Source organism: Gossypium hirsutum, chromosome A03, assembly GCF_007990345.1.
Source record: "Gossypium hirsutum isolate 1008001.06 chromosome A03, Gossypium_hirsutum_v2.1, whole genome shotgun sequence".
Lineage (NCBI taxonomy): Eukaryota > Viridiplantae > Streptophyta > Magnoliopsida > Malvales > Malvaceae > Gossypium > Gossypium hirsutum.
The window spans coordinates 109,050,416-109,073,467 of NC_053426.1; the positions used below are offsets into that span (position 1 = coordinate 109,050,416).

The 23,052-nt window shown below is 33.6% G+C and overlaps 4 protein-coding genes across 8 annotated transcripts; 1 reads left to right on the forward strand and 3 right to left on the reverse strand.

The window, feature by feature from the left end:
• The first annotated feature begins 1,826 nt into the window (after positions 1-1,826).
• On the forward strand, positions 1,827-3,687 carry LOC121221172 (annexin D2). The gene is made up of 4 exons (XM_041101786.1): positions 1,827-2,376; positions 2,448-2,602; positions 2,688-2,906; positions 2,987-3,687. The coding sequence occupies exons 1-4, from the start codon at positions 2,304-2,306 to the stop codon at positions 3,503-3,505; spliced, it is 966 nt and encodes a 321-aa protein (XP_040957720.1). The 5' UTR covers positions 1,827-2,303; the 3' UTR covers positions 3,506-3,687.
• A 245-nt stretch (positions 3,688-3,932) lies between these two features.
• LOC121221175 (uncharacterized) lies at positions 3,933-7,073 on the reverse strand. Its single transcript, XM_041101792.1, has 7 exons — positions 6,811-7,073; positions 5,821-5,935; positions 5,661-5,723; positions 5,542-5,589; positions 5,343-5,396; positions 4,360-4,417; positions 3,933-4,228 (listed from the first exon to the last, which is right to left on the reverse strand). The coding sequence occupies exons 2-7, from the start codon at positions 5,893-5,895 to the stop codon at positions 4,185-4,187; spliced, it is 342 nt and encodes a 113-aa protein (XP_040957726.1). The 5' UTR covers positions 5,896-5,935; positions 6,811-7,073; the 3' UTR covers positions 3,933-4,184.
• Positions 7,074-11,398: 4,325 nt separating this feature from the next.
• LOC107948605 (CD2 antigen cytoplasmic tail-binding protein 2 homolog) lies at positions 11,399-17,278 on the reverse strand. Its single transcript, XM_016883219.2, has 11 exons — positions 17,202-17,278; positions 17,020-17,123; positions 16,489-16,705; positions 15,627-15,752; positions 15,388-15,549; positions 14,374-14,503; positions 13,888-13,929; positions 13,104-13,412; positions 12,950-12,992; positions 12,168-12,245; positions 11,399-11,623 (listed from the first exon to the last, which is right to left on the reverse strand). The coding sequence occupies exons 2-11, from the start codon at positions 17,091-17,093 to the stop codon at positions 11,557-11,559; spliced, it is 1,248 nt and encodes a 415-aa protein (XP_016738708.2). The 5' UTR covers positions 17,094-17,123; positions 17,202-17,278; the 3' UTR covers positions 11,399-11,556.
• A 1,860-nt stretch (positions 17,279-19,138) lies between these two features.
• LOC107948604 (serine/arginine-rich splicing factor SC35) lies at positions 19,139-22,857 on the reverse strand. Of its 5 annotated transcripts, none has more exons than XR_005918680.1 (11): positions 22,616-22,849; positions 22,421-22,499; positions 22,255-22,334; positions 22,054-22,120; positions 21,575-21,634; positions 20,874-21,080; positions 20,600-20,786; positions 20,348-20,458; positions 19,874-20,050; positions 19,650-19,736; positions 19,139-19,520 (listed from the first exon to the last, which is right to left on the reverse strand). XR_005918680.1 is itself a non-coding variant. In XM_016883216.2 (8 exons), exons 1-7 carry the CDS (start codon positions 22,689-22,691, stop codon positions 20,615-20,617), a joined length of 741 nt encoding a protein of 246 aa, XP_016738705.1. In that variant the 5' UTR covers positions 22,692-22,857; the 3' UTR covers positions 19,139-20,458; positions 20,600-20,614. The 5 variants fall into 5 exon arrangements, 1 of the variants encoding a protein (XP_016738705.1); XR_005918678.1 differs by having other exon boundaries at positions 19,650-19,756; XR_005918677.1 differs by having other exon boundaries at positions 19,139-19,736.
• Between the last annotated feature and the right edge of the window lie 195 nt (positions 22,858-23,052).

The following is a 23,052-nucleotide window of genomic DNA, read 5'->3' on the forward strand; positions in this document are numbered from 1 at the left end:
TGGTTCTAACTTTTCTTTTTCCCTTTGCTTTGACCACAAATACCAAGAAAATGATTGAGCTTACAATACACTCTGGGGCTCTAGATTATGATTGTCTTTCTTTAACCTGTCTGCTTTTATGACTCTTAAATTGATTTAAGTGTAACTGTTTAAATATTATAAAAGTTTTTTATTAAAAATTTGATTGTTTTTTATTCATTTGTTTAAAAATTTTGACAAATTAATCATTACAAGTTAGATTAAAAAGTAAATTGATATTTCTGTCAAAAATTTTATTCATTATTATTGTTAAAGATTGGTCTATGTACATTAGTATGAGCTCATTGTCTAGTTTTTCTGTCAGTCACACTAGTTTTAAACAATACAAAAGATGAAATTTTTAACAGAAATGATCAATTTATTATTTGATCTAATGTACAATAACTAATTTATCTATTTTTTAAATATAAAAAATAAAATATAATTTAATTCCTAATACAAAAGCCTTTATAATACTTCTACCACCATAACTAATGTATTGGATGTAAAGAGCTTATGCCAATAAATAAAATGAATCTGTTAATGAATTCAATGTCATTTTCTTGTTTGTCAAGGTTTGTCTTGTCTATTTGTTAACAAATGCAACCCAACTCAACTTATGGTGAAATTCAGCTATTACTCCTTATACTATGGGTAAGTTGTTTGATAGGGCTTGTCTATTTGGTACCAGATGCAATCCAACTCAACTTTAAATCATATAATCATGATCACATTTTTCTATTACTCTTCGTATTATGAGTAAGTTGTACGTATGGTCTCACTTCATCTCGTCTTTAATTATTTTTAAATATATATTTAACTGTTCATTCTATTGTCGTGTTAACTTATTATATATAAATAAAATCAACATTGTAAAGTTGTTAGCAACACTGAGTTGTTACTTTTTTATCTTTTGTAGCCAAAGAACATTGTCAGTGTGTACTTTTTGGGATACTTTCTTAAGCTTGCTGGTTGAAAGAGCATGGTGCACAAAGGATGGTGATAAAAGAAAATTTTAACTTAAATTTTTCTTTGGATAATCTACTATATAACTATTCCATCTCAAGAAACTTTTCTTGGGAGAAGGATGGGTTGAAGGTTGATTCTAAGCAAGAGTTTGGGGTTTACAAAATAAAGAACTATGTGGATGTTGAAGCTTGTTTTTAACAGGTTTTGATGGCAATCTCAATTATAATTCGTTCCATCATTTTCCTTATATTATAATGTTTTTGATAGGTTAGAAAAATACAAAAATCAAGTCGGTTCCTCTTAATTTTGTAATTGAATAAATTGGTCCCTCTCAAGAAAAAAAATCAAAGCAATTTAATATCTGTCAATTTCGAAAGAGAGCAATTAAGGACAATTAATCACAATGTTAATGTTTTCCATCAATTGTACATAATTCTGATTGGTATAATAACAAATTTAGCCTTCAAAGTTTATAAATCCTATCAATTTGTTTTTAATTTAACAAATTTATCCCGCAACATTTGTGTAAGTGTTGAGACTGAATTGTTGAATTTTTAGAATTAAGGTCAAGAGGCTAAATTTGTTATTATACCAATCAAAATCATGTACAATTGATGGAAAACATTAACGTCATGATTAATTGTTCTTCGTTGCTCACTTTTGAAATTGACAGAGACTAAGTTCCTCTAATTTTTTAGAGAGACAAGAGAGATCTTTTTATCAAAATTTAATATTTGTTGAGTCGAATGATAAGGAGCTCATAACTTATAAATTCAAGTTTTATGAACTAAAAAACAGAAATAAAAAACAGTACTAAAGAAATTTATCCCCTTAAACGAGATTCAATTCGATTCGAACTCGAACCAGTCATGGAATCAACTACCAAAAAACAACTACTATCAAATTAAAATAAAATAAGGAAAATCCGTTCACGTTAAAGTAATTTCAAAATGTATGCAATGAAAGAAAGATACTCGAAAAGACTTTTGCTTGCATTAATCATTGCAAAGTTCAAGTCAGCAGGCAAGAGAAAGTGAACTGCTGTAAAAAGAGATTAGCATGGTTGATATTGGAATAGAGGATATGTTCTTTCTTTCTTATTCCTCCACTTTGGACGTTCTTATTGTTTCCCCCCGTTGCCCCATCGCTTTCTTTCTTTATGTACCCCCCAAACTTAAATTTATTCCTTGGCAAAACCAAACCAACTCCCCCCCCCCCTATATAAATGGTTCCAATTGGCGTCTTGTCATATTGCATTGCATATATACACTTGGAAACTTAAAATAAAAGGATCTCTTTTTCCAGGAAACTTTGAGATGGCCTCTAGTTTCATTCGAACCCCTAGACAGTATGAGCAAGATTGCCATATCCTTCACTCTTACTTCTCTGGTATTTCAACTTTTCGTTTTCTGCTTCTTTTTTATCAAGTTTTCGAAATAATCGGTAACTTAATTTAACAGGCAATGTTGGGGCAATCAGCAATAAAGAAGTCGTCGGAATATTTGTCAATCGAGACTCAAATGCGCTCAAGCTCATTCGCCAAACTTACAGTCATTGGTACGGCCAAGATCTTCTTCAGTTTGTGTCCAATGTTCAGAGGAATAACTCGTTTGCGGTAAGTAAACAAACTAGAGTTAATTACATGGAATTTACTTGGTTTAGATATGCTGATATGAGCACATTACATGCCATTAATGTAGAGGATAGCTTATCTCCGCATGGTTGAACCTTACGAACGTGATGCTCAGCTAATGAGGCATTCATTGTTTGGGGGAAGTCTAAACCTCAATACTCTAATCGAAGTAGCTTGTACCAGACCATCTTCGGAGCTGTTACAGATCAAACATTGCTATCAAACTCAGTATAAATCCGACCTCGAAAAGGATTTAACTATGAAAATCAATGGCGGATTCAAAGAGGTAATCTGCTATTTGCTAATGTTAGCTATCTCAACTTGAAGTCGTGACTCGTTTTATTTATTTTAATCTTTTTGCAAAAGATTCTGGTGGCTGTTCTGAGATCGTGTCGGAATTACGGTAGCAAAGTAGACATGAGCTTAGCAATGTGCGATGCAAAGACTCTGTATGAAGCACTGGAAAGTGGGAAAAACATAGATCAGAGGACGATAATTTCGGTTTTGAGCCGAAGGAACAATGGCCAAGTAAGAGCCATACTAAGCTCATACAAGCAACTTTATGGCCATGAATTGAGCAAGTCCGTCAAGAGAAGCAAATGTGGTCAATTCGGGAAGGAGCTTCAGGTCGTGATCCGATGCATACAACATCCAGAGAAATTTTTCGCAAAACAACTGAGGATGAAAAATGCAGATGGACGAGAGATTTTGATTCGAACGGTGGTTACCAGATCGAGAATAGACATCAAAGGGATAAACAAAGCTTTTGCAACAAAAACGGGCAGCTCTTTAGAAAACCTTGTGGTACGAGAATTCGGCAGCAGTAAGAACAAGAATAACGACATTGTGGTCGGTATCTTGGTCGGGCTAATCAAAGGTGGCTAAAGACACAATTTAGTGGAATATGGTTCAGGATCAAGGCAGATTTGGTTTATAAATGAATTGTCTTGTTTATATGTTTCTAAATTAACAATTCCTTGTAATTATCAACAAAGATCCCTGTCCGAACATATCTTTTTGGGTACATATGTAAGAATAAGATAAGAAAAGATATGTAAGAACTGCAATATTTGGTGCATTTACAAAAATGGCTCACTCCGCCATCGGTCTCCATTAAAAAAAAAAATCTCATCATTCATAACAGATCGGCATGAAATCCGTGAAGCAGATCAGATTTTGCCATCCCTAGTCCTAACTAATTTGCATGCTAATACTTCAGAAAATTATTACTAGGAACGAGTATACCCTTTAAAAAAATGTGAAAGCGAAAATGACTGGTTTCACGTTCACTAGAAGCCAAATGGGAATCTAGTAGAGCGAAAAATCATTTTATAAGTGATTTACTTGTATGTTCCACATCAGGAAAAACATTGGAACAACATACATTTCAGTTCCCATAATATAGTCGACTGCATTAATGTTGTAACTTGTAAATCTTGACTAAGATCAAAGCATCTTTAACAAGCTTTATTCATGGGAACAATTGAAAATTACTCATTACCTGTCGAGGTATTAGAATAACTATCAATAGTCCTCACAAGTTTAGAAGATTGGCAGCAGTTTCTCATTCGTTGGTGGTTTCATCCTCCGGTTGAGCACTCCCTCCAACTATATAATAGCATGATGAATTGAATTGATTAAAGCACCGTTTTGTGACCAAAAGGGAAAATGCCAATGCACAAAAAAAAACATTCATCGACAAAAGTTTGCCATGTCAAATTGTCAATAACTCGGCATACCTTCACCATCAGATGGGGCACAAGGAGACTTCCTGTATCGTGTTTGTTGTTGTGTGGGCTGAAGACAGAAGGCAGAAACAACGTAATCATAAGCATCATAAGATTACTAAAGAACCATTTCTAGACCATACGATAAGATGCTAATTATTAGCTTTATCAAAATCAGAAAAAGCTTAGCAGACTTCAAAAACACATTTAAGAAAAATATTGTACGGGAGAACAAGGTAAACTGCAGATGAACATATCATCCTCAAACCCGAATTTTTCTTTTTTGATAGACAAACCCGAATTTTTCTATTGATAAAGTAAAGGGTTAAAATCACAAACATGACCTGCAAAAAATCCTCATTACATCATGATTCGTGATAAATCATGTATCAGAACCATCAATTTTGCTCTTCATAAAACCATCACACAGATACTCACCATGAGATATAAGTCAAATTAATTATGCAAAAGAAACAACCAATAGCATCATGTTAAAACAATACCAAAATTATCCACCTGATCAGAGTAGCCACTGTATGCATAATATCAAGCAAGTATATCAGGAAACCCCAACCAAAACTCTGCATGGGCTGTCTTCCAACTCATTTTAATAAAAAGTTCACACCTAATATTCACTCCAGTAGTTAAATGCCTTAGGGAATCTACATATTCTAATCCCTTTCGCTCCTCCTGACATGAAAAAGTTCTAGCAAAGCCGGTTCACTATTTTGAACCAATTAACAGGCCTATTTGTGACCAAATTAAAGAATCTTAATTAAGTAGACAAAGTGATTTGAACTTTGGACCAATTAGAGAATCCCATTAAAGTGGACCAGATCAATTTAAGCTTACTTTAAACAGTCACATCCTGCAGCATTAGCAAAGGACTACCTACTCTGTTTCTATCACTAATCATGGTAATTTAGGACAATTCTTAAAAGACACACAAGAAGGGAATATTAAATTAAAAATTTTTATAAGCATTAGATTAATACCTGCAATTTGGGCCGGAGGGCTTCAAGTGGTCCTTTGGGCTTCTCAACACCTTGCTGTTGGTATCCAAGAACATAAAAATATATATATATGAAACTTCAGCTTAATCTGGATTCATTAGCGTTACCAAACTACAATAATAAAACTAAAGGGGAAGAAAAAAAAAAGGATTAGTTGGAGTATGGAGAATCTTTTAAGTACCTTTCCAAGTGCCCAATCAGCAGAGTCAAAGTATGCACGTTCGTGGTCCTGACATAAACTTAGATGAGAAACAGCCCAAACCAAAAACCAAAAACTTACAATTTCACCACAGAGATTACCTTAGAAATGAGTGGTGGTTTCTTAGGCTTAATCCCACCATATTTTTTCCTTATAGCTGCATCCTAAATATAGATAAGAAATAATAAATAAATCACCGCAATTTGTAAAACTCCTTAGAAAAATCATTTAATGGGGAACACAGCTAAGATAAGAACACACCTCCTCTTCAGATGACGGCATGGATTTTTCAGACTCCTGTACATCTATTTGTTCTAGCTCCTTGTCATTCTCCATGCCTGAGATCAGTTCCTTGCAACCACCCAACTAATAGCAGCTATGATAGCACACAAATGATTTGCATAAATCTTCAGAAATGCTAAAACTTTTATAGATCATAGAGACCACAAAAGAAGTTTCACTTATTCCCAACTAATAATAAGGTCGGCAATGTAGAATAAAAATATAAAATCTTAGACTCCTAGTATATTAAGAGGAAAAACATCAGCCAAAAGGCTATGACACAGTTGTTTACAGCTTTCAATGAATGCATACCATACTCTCTACATAATCAAAAAGCACTTGATGACAAATTAACTAGTTCACTAAACATTCATATTAAAAGAATTCTTTTTGTAAAAAAAAAACATCACAAGAAAAAAACTTTGAGAGACAACCGTATTCATTCAATAAATTACAACTTTCCAGGCTTAAAAGTTCAGTATCCCTGCATATTTATTATTGATGCACGTCCTTCACATGAAAACCAATAACACAATTGCAATAACAAAGGAAATCCCAAACATCATATATTTTAAAATATATAAATAATGATAATAAAAACTAACCATTAAATTAAATTAATTTGGCAGAAAAGAAATGAGATCCTTGAGCTAGAAAATTGAATTAAGAACATATGCACCTAACTTAAACAATTTATAATACATACCAAAAATTCAAAAGTAAAAAAGCATTAAATTAAAATCCATGAATATACAATAAAAACTGAGCATTAAATATAATTCATTTGACAGAAAAGAAACGAGATTCTTAAGCTATAAATTTGAATTAAAAAGATATGCAGATCCCCACCTAAGTGGCGATCAAACCATAATAAAATAGCCTACATAAATTTTAAAAAGAAAACCCTAGGTGCTGGTTAAATGTAAAGGAGAAGGGAAAGAAAAGGGGAAATGAGAAAGAAGGGGGTACCTGAATGCTAAGCACTCTGCGGAGATCGGAAATTCAGAGGGAAGGTATCTTCAATGGCGTTGGATAAATATATATATATTTTATTAATAATAAAACTTGTTGCGTTGTTGAAATCTTTCGGTGGAGTTGGTTTGTTTATAGGAAATTATGGTAAAGGCATGCATTTTTTAGATTCTTCTATTTTTGGCATCCTTACTTTTTCAAATTACATGATAACATAATATCCTTTGTTTTTGGCTGTCTACTTAGATTTGGTAATAGTGGACTCAATATTATTACATGATCACATAAAATTTAAAAAAAAAATCAATAATGAGATAATCACATGAATGGGGTTTGAATTCTAACAAATATTTCAATGTAATACGAAAATGTTAACTGAGAAAAAATATGATATATGTTTTTAATTGTAACTTGTGACACCACATAACAACGTTACATGTTAGTCGATAAAATTTAACTTTGAAAAAAGGAAGTCTTAGGATTGAGACTGCTGTTAAAATTGTTTAATTAACACAATAAAAAGATTTGACACGTAAGTAGTATTTAGAAAGTCATCTATTAATTGTTGTAATTAATATAAAAGATGGGTTAAGGCAAGTTATCCTTAACAATTTCTCACTTCATTACAATCTTATTAAGTTGAAATGTTATGGGTATAGGTCAACCTTTTAACATCCTATCATTTTGGGTACTTCACCCAAAAATTTAGCATCAACATATTTCCTAATGAAAGTAAAAATGTCTATTAGCATATGAAAAAGTGGCGATAAAGTAAGTTTTTTCTTTTCTGACAGAAATTGATTGTGTTAGAAAAGGTGAAGCGACAATTTTAGTGTGAAATGATTAATTAATTTTTAAGATTGTTTACTTAAATAATATTTTATTTACGTATGTAAAGATATTTTTTGGATTACCCTGACTTTGTGAGTTGGCAAATACATTTATAGGAAAGGTGGAATGGATTGTAGTTGGAGACTTGGACTAAGAGCTCTTGCACAAAGATAAATTATCCTTTTCCAACAAGGGAACACATGGTGTGGATAACCTCTTTAAACGTATCAACAAGTGTAGTCTGGTTGAAGTACCAACTAAAAGGTAGAAGAAGTAACTTGTTTGGGAAAGGTTGGATAGAGCTTTTTTTCTAATTGATAAATGCTTCCAAAATCATGAATACTTAAGCAGCTCATGATTTGCCTTTATTTTGTTTGTATCACGGGATTTAAAGCTGTCAATGAGTCAACTCGGGTCTGTTCGGGTTAACTAAAAAATTTAGGTCTACTTTCAAGTTTAAGTTTAGTTCAGTCTGAATAAAAATGTTAAAATTCGAATTCGATTCAATTTACATGTATTAAAATTTTTATATAAAAATAAATTTAAAAAATATAATACATTAAATATATTAAAAATATTAAAATAAATGTATCTCAACAAATAAAAAAATAAAAAATATATATATTTAAATAACATTAAGATAAGTGCAACTTAGCAAGCAACTATCTTTAAAATAGTAGCAAAATTAATAATAAAATAAGAATTATATAATATCCAAACAATAACAACAAAATAGTAGTAATATAATAGCGAAATGATAACAAAACAATAAAAAAACAATAAAAAAATAGCAAAAAAATAGCAGTAACAATTTTTTCTACAAATTCGAGCCAAGTCAAGGCAGACTCAGGCTAAAAAAAGTTTACCTAAGGCCTGGAATGTTTAAAAAATAGGTTTTATTTTTTTGGCCAAATTGATTTTTCGGACCTATATTTTTGTTCAAACCCTGTTACTTTTCGAATAAGCCTTCAAACTAAACTAAATAGCTCATCTCATAAACAAGTCTAATGGGCTCATAGTTGTCTCTATATATCTTACGCCACATTTTCAAAAAGAACCATATAGATTTGAAGCGAAATAACTAATTCACCCACTATGTGAAGAATAATAATTGGAGTTTGGAGTGCTTACATCTAAAGATCTTAATTTTTTTTTTTTAAGAAACTACAAAAATGGAAAAAAGAGGTTGTCAGAAAGGAAAAAAGTTTTAGGACATCATCTTGAATCAAACGTTATCTTGAAATATGATTGTAGTAGTAAGGGAAGAACTTGGAATTCTTAAAAGAATAGAATAGATACACTGAATGCAAAACTACAAAATATTATGGAACACTAAAGGCGATTGAATGCAAAGTTTTCTATACCACCAGTAAAAGGAGAAGGGAAATGAACAAGGTTTGGAGATTATGGGATTCCAAGAACAATTGGGTTGATACCCCAACAGATCTTCCTCAATCACTTTCAAGACCGGACAGTTCTGACAACATTGGTCATATCCCATGGCAAAACTACATTAGAACCAGAGGGGACCTTGGCCCCAAAAGTTTGGAAAATGTTGATTATATCCCTTGAAATTTTTAAAAATTGTAATTAGCCCACAAAACTTTTAGAAATTATAGTTAAGCTTTCTAGAAGTTCTAAAAATTTAATTGAACCTTTCAAATTTTTTGAAAATTCTCATTAATCCCCTCAAAATTTTTGAAAGTTCATATTAAGCCCCTAATTTTCAAAAAAATTAATTAAACTCCTCAAAATTTTTAAAAATTTTAAATAGACCCGCTCAAAACTCAATGGCATATTATGCGACAGGTCGTATTAAGGATAAACTCCTCTCACTCAATCTCCCAAGACTCTCTCAAGATCACGTGGATACCCTTGATGAATCTTTCTCTGAAAGTGAGGTAAGACAAGCTATTTTTCAAACTGGTCCTCTTAAGTCCTTAGGAATTGATGGAAATCCAACAATTTTCTATCAAGCTTTCTAAGATATTGTCGGCCATCTTACCACTAAGGCCACATTTCTGCGCTCGGGACATTTGCTAAAGGAACTTAACAAGATGATTATTGCACTCATACTAAAAGCATTTCAACTTTCGTACCATTAACCTTTACAATGTAGCTTAGAAGATACACTTCAAAAGTGTACAGACTTGAAAGAAGTCTTAAATGATCTTGACTTCCCTTTTTAAAATGCTATCATACAAAGAAGGTTAATAACTAACGACATCTTGTTGGTTAGGGAACTCCTGAACACCATTAAAGCAAAGAAAACAGGTACAGATTATTTGGTGGCATTGAAAATTAATATGAGCAAGATATATGATAGAATTAGTTAGAATTTCATTTCAGGCAATCCTTGAGCTGGCGAGCTTCGGACAAAATTGGTTACCTAAATATGTTACCATTGTGTAATTATAAACAATTACACCCAAATCCAATTAATAGGTGACTTTCTAAATACTACTTACGTGTCAAATCTTTTTATTGTGTTAATTAAACAATTTTACCCTTACATAGTGTTATGTATCAAATTGTAGTTGAAGCGACATGACACGTCACTTCTTATTTAACAGTGATTTCAATAAATAGAATAAAACTTTAGATATTAATATCTTTAAAGCACATGTATCACATGGAAAGATTTGCTATCAATTCGAGCCATTATCCCTTACAAAAAATGTTATATAAGATGGATATACAAAAATGTCATAATCTCGGGGATTATTTAATTTATCAAAATTGCATATCTCACCAGCTTCTGCCCTGATGATTATTCTCAATGCATATTTCTCCGGGTTTTTGGGAAATGGAGATTTATGAAAATTCTAAGAAGGTTAGTCTTTGAAAACGAAAAATTAAATTGCTTGAGATTGACCCCCCTTTGTATCATTGTCTATACCCCGAAACATTTTTATATGAAGAAATCAAAGTCATCTTAAGCTCAAATTGTGCTTGCCATTCGTGGTCTCGTATTCAACTTTTGAATATCTATTCCATATTCAGATATTTCATGGAATCATAGAGCAACATCTAAGGCAACCAAAATGATTGTATTTTGCTTATATTTATGCAGTAAAGTCTACGTAACAAACCCCCTACAAGTAAGAAATTTTGAGCCATCGGAAGAACATAAGATAAAGCAAACATGTTTTCAGTTTTCAAATGAGAAGTTTAAGGACCCATATATGTTTCTTGCTTTTGGTATGCCACTACACTTTGCTAGAAAACCATGATGATTTCTTCATCTTTGGTTAGTCAACTTTTTGTTATGCTGGAAATAACAATTATATCAGCACCACTGTTAATTATCAGGCAAACTTTTGGCCATATGGTGAAAATTTTTTAAGAACTCTACCGGCCAATTTTCCGATGGGCATCTTATGCCAGAATTTATTGGTAAAGGACTTCAATGAAAAGGGCTCCTTTTTCCTAGATCAACTTCGATGTAAGACTACTTATTCTCAAAGAAAAGGGTTACCTTCAATTGCACCATACTACCTGGTAACCATAAATTTGTTGACGGGGCGAACTTTGTTTTGACCAGATCTGGTGTTTTGGCTGAAACTCGTCAAGGATTTGTATATTATGTTTGTTTGTTCATTAACTCGTTCATCTGTGGTTCAAGTCATTTCAGATAACACACCCTCGGTCATACATGGTGATTTTAGTCATATTCTAGCAGTTCATTTTACACTACTTATATTCTAGCAGTTACCTCCCTCCCTCCCTCCCTTTTACCAAACAAAATAAGAAATGCAAACAAGAACAGTATAATAACTTTATAATGTTAGATTTCAAAGGAAGAAAACAATATGGAGCTTACTGTATAAAACCGACTTAGGATGCCAATTTCACACATCAAATTTTACAGTCTGTACAACATCCTCAACAACAGCAGTAACTCCCATGCTCTCAATTTGTAGCAGATGCAACCTCCGTAACTTCATCATATGTGCCAGTTGACTCATTAAAGGAATACCTATATAGGGAGATACAGAGGGATAAGATTCTAAGCAGCAAATGCTTGCAACATTTATCCAGATAATTTGGAATAGCTCAAGCCTTAATGCTTGAAACACTCCCTCACACGGACATATCTTAAGCACAGCCTTTAAAAATCAAGCTGTATAAGTAACAGATAAAATCCCAAACAGCAGGTTCTATCAACTCTGTGGCTAGACAACAAAAATCAAGAATCCACACAAATAAATATGAATAGTCAAAATCTTACAATAAAGCATTAGACATCCCCCCCCCCAACCCAAAAAAAAAAAAAAAAAACATTACATCTAGAAAGATGAAAATGGTGGGTTCATGGATCTTTGATTCAGGTCTTTAAATTTACTTTCAGTGTTCAGGCTATTGACATGAGCAAGGACTCACAAGGTCCTCTAAACAAAATCATAAACTTATAAGCATCCACTATATAAACTGATCTAAGGAGTTAGAACTATGAATGAACCAGCACAGATGCATTCAAGTGCTAATAATCAGAGTCCAAAAAGGGATGCATAAGACATTACCATTGCCCTGATGCTGCTGTGCAGTATAATCCTGTAGATGGATCATAATAACACCCCAGAGTGCTACTGTAGTAGTGCCTGAATGAAAAGATTATTTTAAGATCAGTCAACCCTCTCTATACTAGTCTTATTTGTCTGCTAAAAATTTGGAGGTTACAGAAAAGTGATTGTTATCCATTTATAAACATTTGAGATTTAAATCATATTCAAGTCTATTTAATTTTCAAATTAAAATTTTATAATATATTAATAATATTAATTAGTGAAATTTAAATCAAATCTTTAATAAAATTCACAAATGTAATTTCATTTATTAAAGATCATTTAATATAATATGATAAATAGATTTTTTTTATGTAAAATTTGAACATTTTATTGAAATAATATCTTAACTAAAATTTATGATTTTTATTTCACTTAGGAATAAAACTAATTTTACTAAAATTAGAGACAAGAAGCTATTATAGAAATTTAATTTAGTAAAGAGTGTACTTCATAGTTTACGGTTGTTGTTATTGATGAAAAGTTTTATGAAGGATACAAATAAAACATAAAATTAGGTTCTACAACAAATTTGGCTGTTATAATGAAATGTTATTATAGAAGGTTGCCAAACACCAATATACATACATGCATATATACTTGGAAACAGTTCTCTCTTCAAAATCCACTGCCTCATTAGTCACAATTAACTCCAAGAACTGAAAATCCTAAACAGAAGTAAGTGTGTGTGTGTGTGTGTGTGTGTGTGTGTGGAGGTAGGTAAGGATAAAAGAGGGTACCCTGAAGATTCATCATAGATGTAATCATTTAGCACATCTCCAGCTGAAAATCAAGAAAACGGGAAAATTAGATCTGTAGGTCAAGTAGCAAATGTACTCTAATTTCATCCAAAACACTAACATTCACAACCAAAATAACAGTGACAATACATACTCTCAGAAAATGTGTTCACAGCATTTGATGATGATTGAATGAATGCATTAGAATTAGCCTCAGATGACTGCTTAAGATTTTCATCATCCTCATCATCTGCAAACATATCATAACCATCAGCAGCATCGCCTGAAACTTCTGCAGCAGTTAGACTTGAAGTACCCACAGCTGGGTCAGGGAGTACGGAAGCAGTTCCAGGATTATTAATATCAGTGAGCATGTCACTTCCCAAGTTGGGATCAGAATTTTCCAGCACAACATTTGCAGATTTGCTCTTTCCCCTGGCTAGAGCTAACTTCTCATATCCCTCTGAAAAAATATATATATATCGAGAGCATGGTTAATAAAGGTTATTCGATATATACACCTGCCCTTACAAAATCACATGTCAATATTAGCATAATGGAGAGATATGCAAAAAGCAGACCCAATTATGCCCATTTCTAATCCTAAATGGAATGTAACGATGTAGGGGTCCATATGTAAACATGGTATCTATTTGGATAAGCTCGAATGACCCCTTCTCATAATGAGAAAGTATATAACCCTATTCAAATCTGGTCCGATATGGAATGAACTCAAAATCGTGGAATTGAGTTGATCATCAAATTATAGATTATAAGTTCATAGCCCCAGCCCATTCCCATTTTGAGCTTAACAGATTTACTAATTCTTTGATTCCAGTTAGTAAAGGGGTGCCTTGAACTAAGAAATGGAATTCTCTTCAGAAACAATCAATATGAATAAAACAATACACACACACACACTAAAACATTGCACCTACCTGCCTCACGCTGGAAAACCTCCTGCTTCTCATGGTACACATCTGCAGAACAAAATCTAAACCAATAAGCATATACTAGGGCCAAAGAAATATACCTAAACCTTCACCTACTTTTGTAATTATCACAAGCAGGAAAATATCAGCAAAAGCAGATTTTCTTCATTGGAGTAAACGGCAATTGGTGGCCAACAAAGCCATAAATCTCAACTAAGTTAAGACTCATATAAACAAGTATAGATATGCTCACAAAATCCTTCCCAATTGAAGTGACCACAACCATTAGCAAGCACAAATAATCTTAAAGGTCAAGGTGACATTTAAGGCTAGAAACATTTCAATGACACTTTGCCTCAAAGTGTGCAACAGCTTTAAATATATTGGTAGTCATTTTTTTGGGTTATAGAAGGTAGTGGCATAAAGCTAGAATATTCAAGGTAACTTCTCAACCCTAGTGAACTAGAAGCACAAGAAAGTAACAAACTTAACTGTAGTCACCATTCTCCATCAACTTCACGGCATCCTCAGTTAGCTGGTCAAATACACGCTTTGTCTCAGCTGACATTTTCTCCTTTCTGTTATTTGAAGGTCCTTTCAACCCTCTCAAAGCTTGCAAAACCTGTCAAAAGGTAAATTAAAAGTAGCTTCAAACTTTCCCCTTGTAACTGTTTATTTACCTAATAAAGAAATGGATTTAACATCAGCACATAAGGATAGAGCTTAGAACTGAAAATAACAAGTGCAAACAAACATTGTATCTAACATTCTAATACAACCGAGAACAATGTTGTCAAAGGGCCAAGGCATATGCAACACGCTAAGACCCCTACATCGCTTAAGGCACAAGCAGCAAAAATTCTTAGGTTAGACTATATTACCTTTTTTATTATTTATGAAGACTAGATAATGGGTATTTTTTCTTTTTACCTCTTAAATAAAAGCTAATAATTTCTTTTTTTAAAGGTAGAAACCCAAGTTGCATTTTATTTAGGTGTGCCTTTTTGGGGCATTAAATTTCAGAAAAAAAAATCCCTCGCCTCATTTGGAGGCTCTTTGAGGCACGAACTGGTACATGAGCTGTGCCTTAGCAATTAGGCTCTTGCCCTGACAACATCACTTGTGACTTTGACCTAAAAAAGAAAAACTATCTAGAAGAAATAATCTGTACTGTTTGGCAGCTTTGTGTAATCCATGCCTGGGTGAGCAATGATCATTTTTACAAAAAGAAAAACTAACCTCGAGCTGACTCCCCTCAAAAGAGTAAACATGGATGTTGAAATAATCATTATGGTAAATATATATATATACACATAACAGATAAGATCCATATGCCTGTAACAATATGATAATCTACTACAACACCATGTATTCAATATTCATTTCATTTATAATGTATTCATAACATGAAAACTAAAGCAACATGCAAATTTTAAACAAATATGTAAGACAATTATCATGTAAGATTACCGTTTCTCTCAGAAACAAAGAAAAAAAAAAGATTACCGTTTCTCCAGGCTCAAGCACATTGGCAATACGTCTCTTTATTATCCCAATGTCTTGGGCAGAAAGATCCTGTGCAACATCTTCATTATCTTCACCATTTTTTGTAGCAAATGCTTTTCCTGTATATTGTACATCAGCTTCAACACTATCAAGCCACGCATCCTACAATAAATCCAAGGGGCTGTCAATAGAAGTGCTGATATTCTATAGAGAAACTCCAGGTCAATGCAACGCTTTACCTTGATTCCATTGTTATTGACATATTCAACAAAGTTTCCATCTGCATCAAAGTATCCTTCTTCTCTTTCTTTGTCTAGATTGAAAGGCTCTATTTGAATTCCATCGTCGATGAAGTTCTCATTATCCTACCAAAAGAAATTCCCATCATTGCCTATCTTTTCCCCTGAACCAATAAATGAGGAATCTGGCAGTCATCTTGACTGCAGAAAGGCTGCCAGTTCAGGAAAGAAGCATCCTAAAGTTATAAACTCACTCAATAACAGAATCAGAACTGCTGTATCAAAGCGCAGAGTGGCACTGAAGATTGTAAAAGCCAACAACACACCAAAACTCCAGCAAAATGAAATGATAAACTGCATTTTTGCATTAGATATGAAATAAAACTACCTATGTTCTCTTCCATTACATGGTTGGCTATTTTGGATAGGCTAAGCACACTTTGCATGGATCAGCGTATAAGCCAAGCCATTTTGAGTTTAATTATATTTGGCTGCAATCCCTTATTGTCATTCTAAATGGCAGATTCGTTTTGAATCTTCAAATTTTTGGAATAAATTTTCAATTATCCAAAAAGAAAAAAATGAAACACCCTTTTAGAATTTATTAGTGCGGACACATTAGGTAGAAAAGAAACTATAGTACCTAACTGGCAGAAGGACCAATCATAAAACTGGATGAGAATGCAAAGAAGCATCTATTTGGAAGCTAAAAAGTATAAGATATGTGCACATCATCTGCTTCTTGAGTTTAGACATTTAGTGTAAATTAGCATTAATTCACAAAAGACTGACTGCAGAATTAACATCATACTGTCAAGTCATACATAGAAGCTAAGACAGACTAACAGCATGGGAAATTAACCTCATATGCAACTTCAGCTAAGGTGATATCATTAAGCATTCCACGTCCATCTTCGGTGAATAATTCAGTAGTAATTTGATTGCGGCGCTTGGAACGCTCCTTAGCAGCGAGACGGGGATCTTGCAAGTTACGAGAACCGTCTTCAACATCAACTCGGTTCACTGCTTCTTCTCCAGGCTTTACCTTCTTTCCCTTGGGAAACCTAATCCTCTTCTGCCTGCAAATAAAAAAATGATTTAACTCTAAAATTAAAACAATAGACATAATTCTTGAAAAAGAACAGAATTGTATTTGATCCTAACTTTCTCAAAAGGAGCTGAATTTACGAAACCATCAAGACTTAACTTTTCCAAAGTAAATATAAATATATATATATATATAGAGAGAGAGAGAGAGAGAGAGAGAAATAGCAGGCATAAAAGAGAAAAAAAAATTATAGAATTAAGGAGCTGAAACAATTGCATCAATACTTTGAGATATAAAATATATTCGTTTTAAAGGTAAAAGAGAGAGGGCGAAGCAGAAAAGTACGCGGGAGGTTTGTTGGAATCGTCATCATCGAAGAAGGGGCGCTTGAGATGAGAGCTCGGTGGTTTTTCTTCCATCTTTGCAAATTCTCAGCTCCTACCTTCCAACTGAAAATGAAAATTTTGATTTCTAATGAGAAATATGTCAACAATAGCAATGGAAATCTAGACACAAGAGGAAGAGACGTTGAAGAGTAATGAAATGTGGAGTGGAACGGATCAAGCCTTTGTGGTCTAGCCCAATTAATGGCTCAAGGTTGCTTAGTTCAAGAAATCTCCTAGTGGAAGGTTTCAAAATGACATTATTAAAAATAGTATATCAAGATTTTATTATCACTTTCTTTTTCTTTAGGGAATATTACTTTTATATCAAATTTAATTTCCAATTTTTATCATTTTATCCTTAAATTATACATTTATCTCCTTAATTAATATATGCAATGTAATTCTTTTAAAAGTTTATTTCTTTAATTAATATTAGATTATGACACAATAAGAGAAAACATAAGTGAAAATATATTTATAAAATATTTGATACGAAAATTAATTGAGATTTTGGTCCACATGGTTATATTAAAATTTAAAGGTAACAATGTGTAGTAGGGTTAAACCTAACATAATCTCATATGATAACAACAATTTTATTTATTATTAATTTAGGAAAAATAAATTTTGTTGATTGTATTGCATTTTGTCAATTATATAATTATTATAAGATTTTTCATTTTTTTTATACAATAATGATCCTGACAAACAATTCTTGGCGATCTTTTTTGTATGTTTATAATTTTCACTCTCAATATATTCGATTTGGTGAAATATTCTCTTCAATAATTTTCACAGACACTTTATTTACAATTAAAGACAATTTCAACAAGATAAACTCTTAAATAATTTTACATTCAATGCACAAGAGAACAAACATGTGAGACTTTATTCATAATTAAAGACAATTTAACAAGAGAAACTCCCAAATAATTTTATATTCAATGAAAAAGACAACAGATAAAAACTCGTATTCCAATCAAACGAATAAGGTAATCTAAATTCCCTAGTTTTTTTATAAAAAATTGCTGTTCTTTCCTCACCCAAGGTTTGTGCTTGATGATTTATAGCAAATTTCTTGCTTATTGAATATATCCAGTTCCCAACGTATTTATCGGTGCTTACTATTAGCCCTTGCAATGGTATGGACTCCCCGGTTTCAGGCGGGCATATTGGCAATGGTGAGATAAGATTATTGGGTTGTGGTGCCTATCTCGGTTTTTTTGTTTAATTGTTTTCTGAACTCCAGCATTATGAATTGCTTTTGCTTTGCAATGTTTTCATCCCTTCTCTTCCATTAGAACAAAGAAAGTGGTTATTTGTCCATTTCCGGACTCTAGTCATGGTCTACCTTCATATACGTATCATTATCATTTGGCCAAGAGCCAAAATAAGGCTATATGATTTTTAATATGCACAAGCAAATGCTGGATGGAAATCAGGTTAGTGTCAGATCCGAAAGCATCCAGCAATGCAGCAGAGCAAGTTCCACCTCACAATCACCAGGAAGAAACATCTGATGGGCGAAAATTTACTCATCCACTGAAATCTAATTTGTCTTCAATTCCGTCCCCTCACAGAAAATGTCTGCTATTTCATTCAATGACAAACAAAAATTCATGCACACCAACATAACACAAAGTATAAGTTCAAGCCAGAACCCTCAGCTAAAACAGGGCAACCACAAGTTAAAATTCAAAACTACTTAAGCACTTAATACTGTGGAAGTCTAACTCAATGCCATGCCAAGAGCAAATTAAGTAGTCAGGAGTCGCAATATTGCTAGGCCATCGAAAAATTTCTCAAAAACGACAAGGGAGATCCAAGAAAGTAAAACACAGATCAGAGCAATCAAAATTTTCATTGGAATATAAGTAGATGATACATGCAACAGATACCAGCAGTGATCAAAGTAAACAAGATAGCGTGAGGTATCAGAACAAAACTGCAATGGCATCCAGTCTATTCATCTTTCAACATGCTTAGCCACTCAGGTATGCATGCCTAAAATTATCGGTTCTTTCATTCTTTAAGCATCTAAAGCAAACTCAGAGCACAAGAACGAACTTGTAGTCATATGAGTAAAATTTGAAGTTAGAATGAATAGTGATCTGTTCTAGATAAGAAGGAAATCACTATAATAGCAAAGTAACTTCAAACAGGGAAAGATAATAAAATTTGACCAAACATGTGATAAGGGGGCAGCATATCATATCCATTTAAACACCGAGGTATTAAAACTGACACGATCCTGCAGGAAGTGCAGCAACAGCCCGCTACAAGCAAACAAGGTGGAAAGCTAGGCAACAGCTAAAACCATTTTCAACATGATCCAACAAGGCAGCAACAGTCTGGTACAGGTTATTAATTTGTACTCAGTGGTTATCTCACAAGCCATGTGTATCATACAACAGAATTGGCACAGCAACCACTTCCCAGCTACAATCACGGTCACAGTTGCTACAACTCAAAACATTAAGGAAGAGGGAGTGGTTAACATGATTAATGGAATACAACAATCAAACAATTAAATAGGAACAAGTTATTTTGTTCAATTAATGCAACTATAAGATTTAGACCAGACATTACATTTTTATTTTTAGCAACCACATCAGGTCTAATGCCAGAGAGCTCATCAAACACGGCATTCCACAGGTCAAAAAATCATCTTGGGTCCTTTAATATCATCACAGCAACTAAACCTCAGAGCCAATATTTAGAAATCAGAAGACCCAAGGATAATCAAATGCAAAAATCAGGAACGAGAATGGTCCAAAGCTTTCTGGAAACCAAGACATGACTATAGCTCTTACCAATCACCATATCTTTTCAGTTAAAAAATAGTTAACAAACAGTCCCTGCAACCAGCATACTGCTATAACCCAGCATCACAATCACGACCATTCATCTATAGATAAAAACAGCACGAACAGCAACATCAACATCAACATCATGTCCATTTGCCCAACTCACTCTTTCCCCGAACATTGCTATAAAAGCAAACAGGCGATTGGATATGAATCAGCATTTTTAGAAAATAAAAATAAAAAATAAAAGAATTTTAAAAACCATTGCATAATGGAGACCCATCAGTTAATCAGAGAAACAAATACCACAAAAAACCAGAGCAAAATATAACATCTAAAGATAGGAGCAAAGTAAGATGACAGACTTGCGTCACAGAATCTTTGATGAGTACTGAAACATCAAGCTACAAACTACACAACTTAACTAATTGAGACAAAAGGTTCAGGCAGTCAATAAAACAACAAAAAACCCAGTCCTACCAACACTAGAAAACAAATGATATTTGAATGTCGTCAACATTAACAAAATAGCAACAGGAACCATGCTAAGTCAAGTCTCCAGGAATTCCAATGTCATCAGCAAGATCATTCCTACAAAATACAAACACAAAATCAGAGAGTCAAAAGTCAAAATCAATGGTTGTATGAAGAAATTTACCCAAAAAATAAAGATTGAAAAGCAAACAAAAAAAAAAGACAAATGAGAGTAAATGAGATGGGGGAAAAACTCACATTGATCTATGAGTTTCAAGAAGATGGGCTCCGTGAATCAGCAGGGCGGCGCTGCGGTGAAACACTCCGAGGACTTGGAGACCGTCCATCACGGCTCCGTCTACTAGGACTTTCACCCCTAGGGGGAGATGTCTTACGTGGGGAAGGACTCTTCTGAGGACTAGGGCTACGCCGAGCAGGAGAAGCACTGAAATACGGAAGTATCAGAATGAGGTAACTAAAGAATGGGAGGAAAATAGAAGAAACTGAACACCATGAATTGCAAAGCATAAACCTCATTGATCGACTTCTACTTCGCCTATCATCATCATAACGACCTCTTCCTCGGCCTTTAGAATGGACAGGACTAGCACTACGGCTCCTGCTTCGACGCCGAGAATCTCTGTCTTTCCCACGATATCGATCACGTTCATATCTGTCATAACTTCTACTTCGACTTCTTCTTCTATAATCCCTATCTTTATAATGGTCATCCCGGTGCCTGAATATATCAAATGCAGCAAACATCACATGTCCACAAAACCATAAAAAGATAAAATCAACCCATATACTTTTGACCTTAAACAAGCTTAAAAGGCATCACATATCCAACCAAGGCAGTACTGCAGTTAAAGTTACTCTGATAAATCAAATAGGATAAAGAAATCTAATATCGAATTGTCAAGAAATAAATAACCGATAAACCACAATTACTGCATTCAGATACTCATGTGGGAACAGGCAGATAACCATCGACTTATCTTAAAAGTACTACTGCATAGCACCATCATCTTCATGCCACTATTAATCTCAAGTGCTTCCGTTGGTAAGGAAAGGAAAAAGCATACGTGAAAAATCCACATGGTTATCCCTTCATTTATATCTCTTGCAATTTATTCAGAAAAGTAGGCACAAGAAGAAAATGCTACCTATCAAGCAAAATGAGTGCAAACAAAAGTCGTCGAAGAGGAAAAAGAATGCACATAACAACTTTACCTTCTGCGAGGACTGCGGCTTCTTGACCTTGGAAATGATTCAATAATCCTTCCTTTCTGACTGCAAGGGAAATCAGTGAAATACATGAAACTCACTACACAATTAAAGACCTAAAGATAAAATACTAGGGATATGAAAATACTGCAAGGATAACGAGATATCCACACAAAAGAAATTAAATAAAAAAAAGCCAGATATAGCCGCAAATTATAAATCAGCATGCCAAACAAGCCTTTCAAACTTCCATTGTAGATACTAATTTGTTGATCACCAATACAAATTACTTAAGCGGACATTTTCCCTGTTAAAGCAAAACAATAAGGCGTTTTCCTTTGTAAAATACCTTCTTAGACAAGCCAAATTGACATTTTTATCAAATAATTTCTTACACTGCATACATCCTCTCTATCATTATACTTAAAATATGTTCCAGCGAAAGAAAAAATATATATATGAATGACAACTAGCACACAACTTACATTCTCTCTGCATTAGGCCCATATTTTGCAAACTGAACAGTTATCTCCCGACCATCAACAACTCTCCCTAAAAGAAGAGTAAATGTCATAATATATCAAATGAGTTACCTACGTAATTGATACAACACCGCATTTAATACATATAAAAGAGCTAACATAAGAGACAGACAGACAGAGAGTAAACGAGTAAAAGAAATGTACCATCGAGCCTATCTACAGCTTTCTGAGCCTCATCGGCATACTTGTAGCGCACAAATGCAAAGCCTCGAGAATCACCAGTCCTACCATCAAGCGAACAAAAATATTATTCTATAAATTCACAGCAACCAAAAAGAACGAAAAAGAAAGAGAACAGGAGAAAAAGAACCTTCGATCTTTGGGAATGAAGATGTCGACGACCTTCCCGTACTTGTCGAAGAGCGGAAACAAATCATCAGCAGTCGTGCCTAAACAAATTCGAACCAAATTAAAGGTTTTAGTCACAGTATAAATAAACCGCCAGCAGTCGTGCCTAAATAAATTGAAACGAACGGACGAGAGACGGGGAGAGAAAGAAGCTTACGGAAGGTAATGTTGAGGACGAGAAGGGAGTAGGTGTCGGTGATGTCGGGCGGGCCTGACCTTCCGAAGTGAGACATTATCGCGATTGAGAGGAAAAAAGAGATGAAGAGTGGAGAGAAAAGAAAGTTTAGGGTTAGGGTTTGCTTGCGGAAGCTAAAATCAAGAGGCGAAGAAAAAGAGGATAATGATATAACGTTGTGGGTATTATAGACTTTTGCGCTGTGAACAACGCTCTTGCTGTAAATAATTACAATTATACGACCTACTTTCTAATTTATGCTTTGATTTGTAGGTTAAATTCTGAATTTGGTCCCTTTATGATGCTCGAAATTAGACTTTAGCCCATAGATTTTAATTGTCCCATTATTTTCCCCACTTTAACTAATCATGTTAACATGAAAATTTATCTCGTTGAATAAATGTTTTTAAGAAAAATCT

Bases quoted from the DNA above. Each gene is read 5' to 3' on its own strand.
- LOC121221172 (XM_041101786.1), top strand. From the start codon at position 2,304: ATGGCCTCTAGTTTCATTCGAACCCCTAGACAGTATGAGCAAGATTGC. The intron at 2,377-2,447 runs GTATTTCAACTT...TTAATTTAACAG, and splicing joins CCTTCACTCTTACTTCTCTG to GCAATGTTGGGGCAATCAGC. The intron at 2,907-2,986 runs GTAATCTGCTAT...TTTTTGCAAAAG, and splicing joins TCAATGGCGGATTCAAAGAG to ATTCTGGTGGCTGTTCTGAG.
- LOC121221175 (XM_041101792.1), bottom strand. From the start codon at position 5,895: ATGGAGAATGACAAGGAGCTAGAACAAATAGATGTACAGGAGTCTGAA. The intron at 5,590-5,660 runs GTAATCTCTGTG...AGTTTATGTCAG, and splicing joins AACCACCACTCATTTCTAAG to GACCACGAACGTGCATACTT. The intron at 4,229-4,359 runs GTATGCCGAGTT...GCTATTATATAG, and splicing joins TGCCCCATCTGATGGTGAAG to TTGGAGGGAGTGCTCAACCG.
- LOC107948605 (XM_016883219.2), bottom strand. From the start codon at position 17,093: ATGGAAGAAAAACCACCGAGCTCTCATCTCAAGCGCCCCTTCTTCGAT. The intron at 14,504-15,387 runs GTAATCTTTTTT...ACCTTTTGACAG, and splicing joins TGCTTGAGCCTGGAGAAACG to GTTTTGCAAGCTTTGAGAGG. The intron at 12,246-12,949 runs GTACCCTCTTTT...CTTTTCATTCAG, and splicing joins ATCTATGATGAATCTTCAGG to GCACTACTACAGTAGCACTC.
- LOC107948604 (XM_016883216.2), bottom strand. From the start codon at position 22,691: ATGTCTCACTTCGGAAGGTCAGGCCCGCCCGACATCACCGACACCTAC. The intron at 22,500-22,615 runs GTAAGCTTCTTT...GAATTTGTTTAG, and splicing joins CGTCCTCAACATTACCTTCC to GCACGACTGCTGATGATTTG. The intron at 20,787-20,873 runs GTTTATGCTTTG...TCCGTATTTCAG, and splicing joins AGTAGAAGTCGATCAATGAG to TGCTTCTCCTGCTCGGCGTA.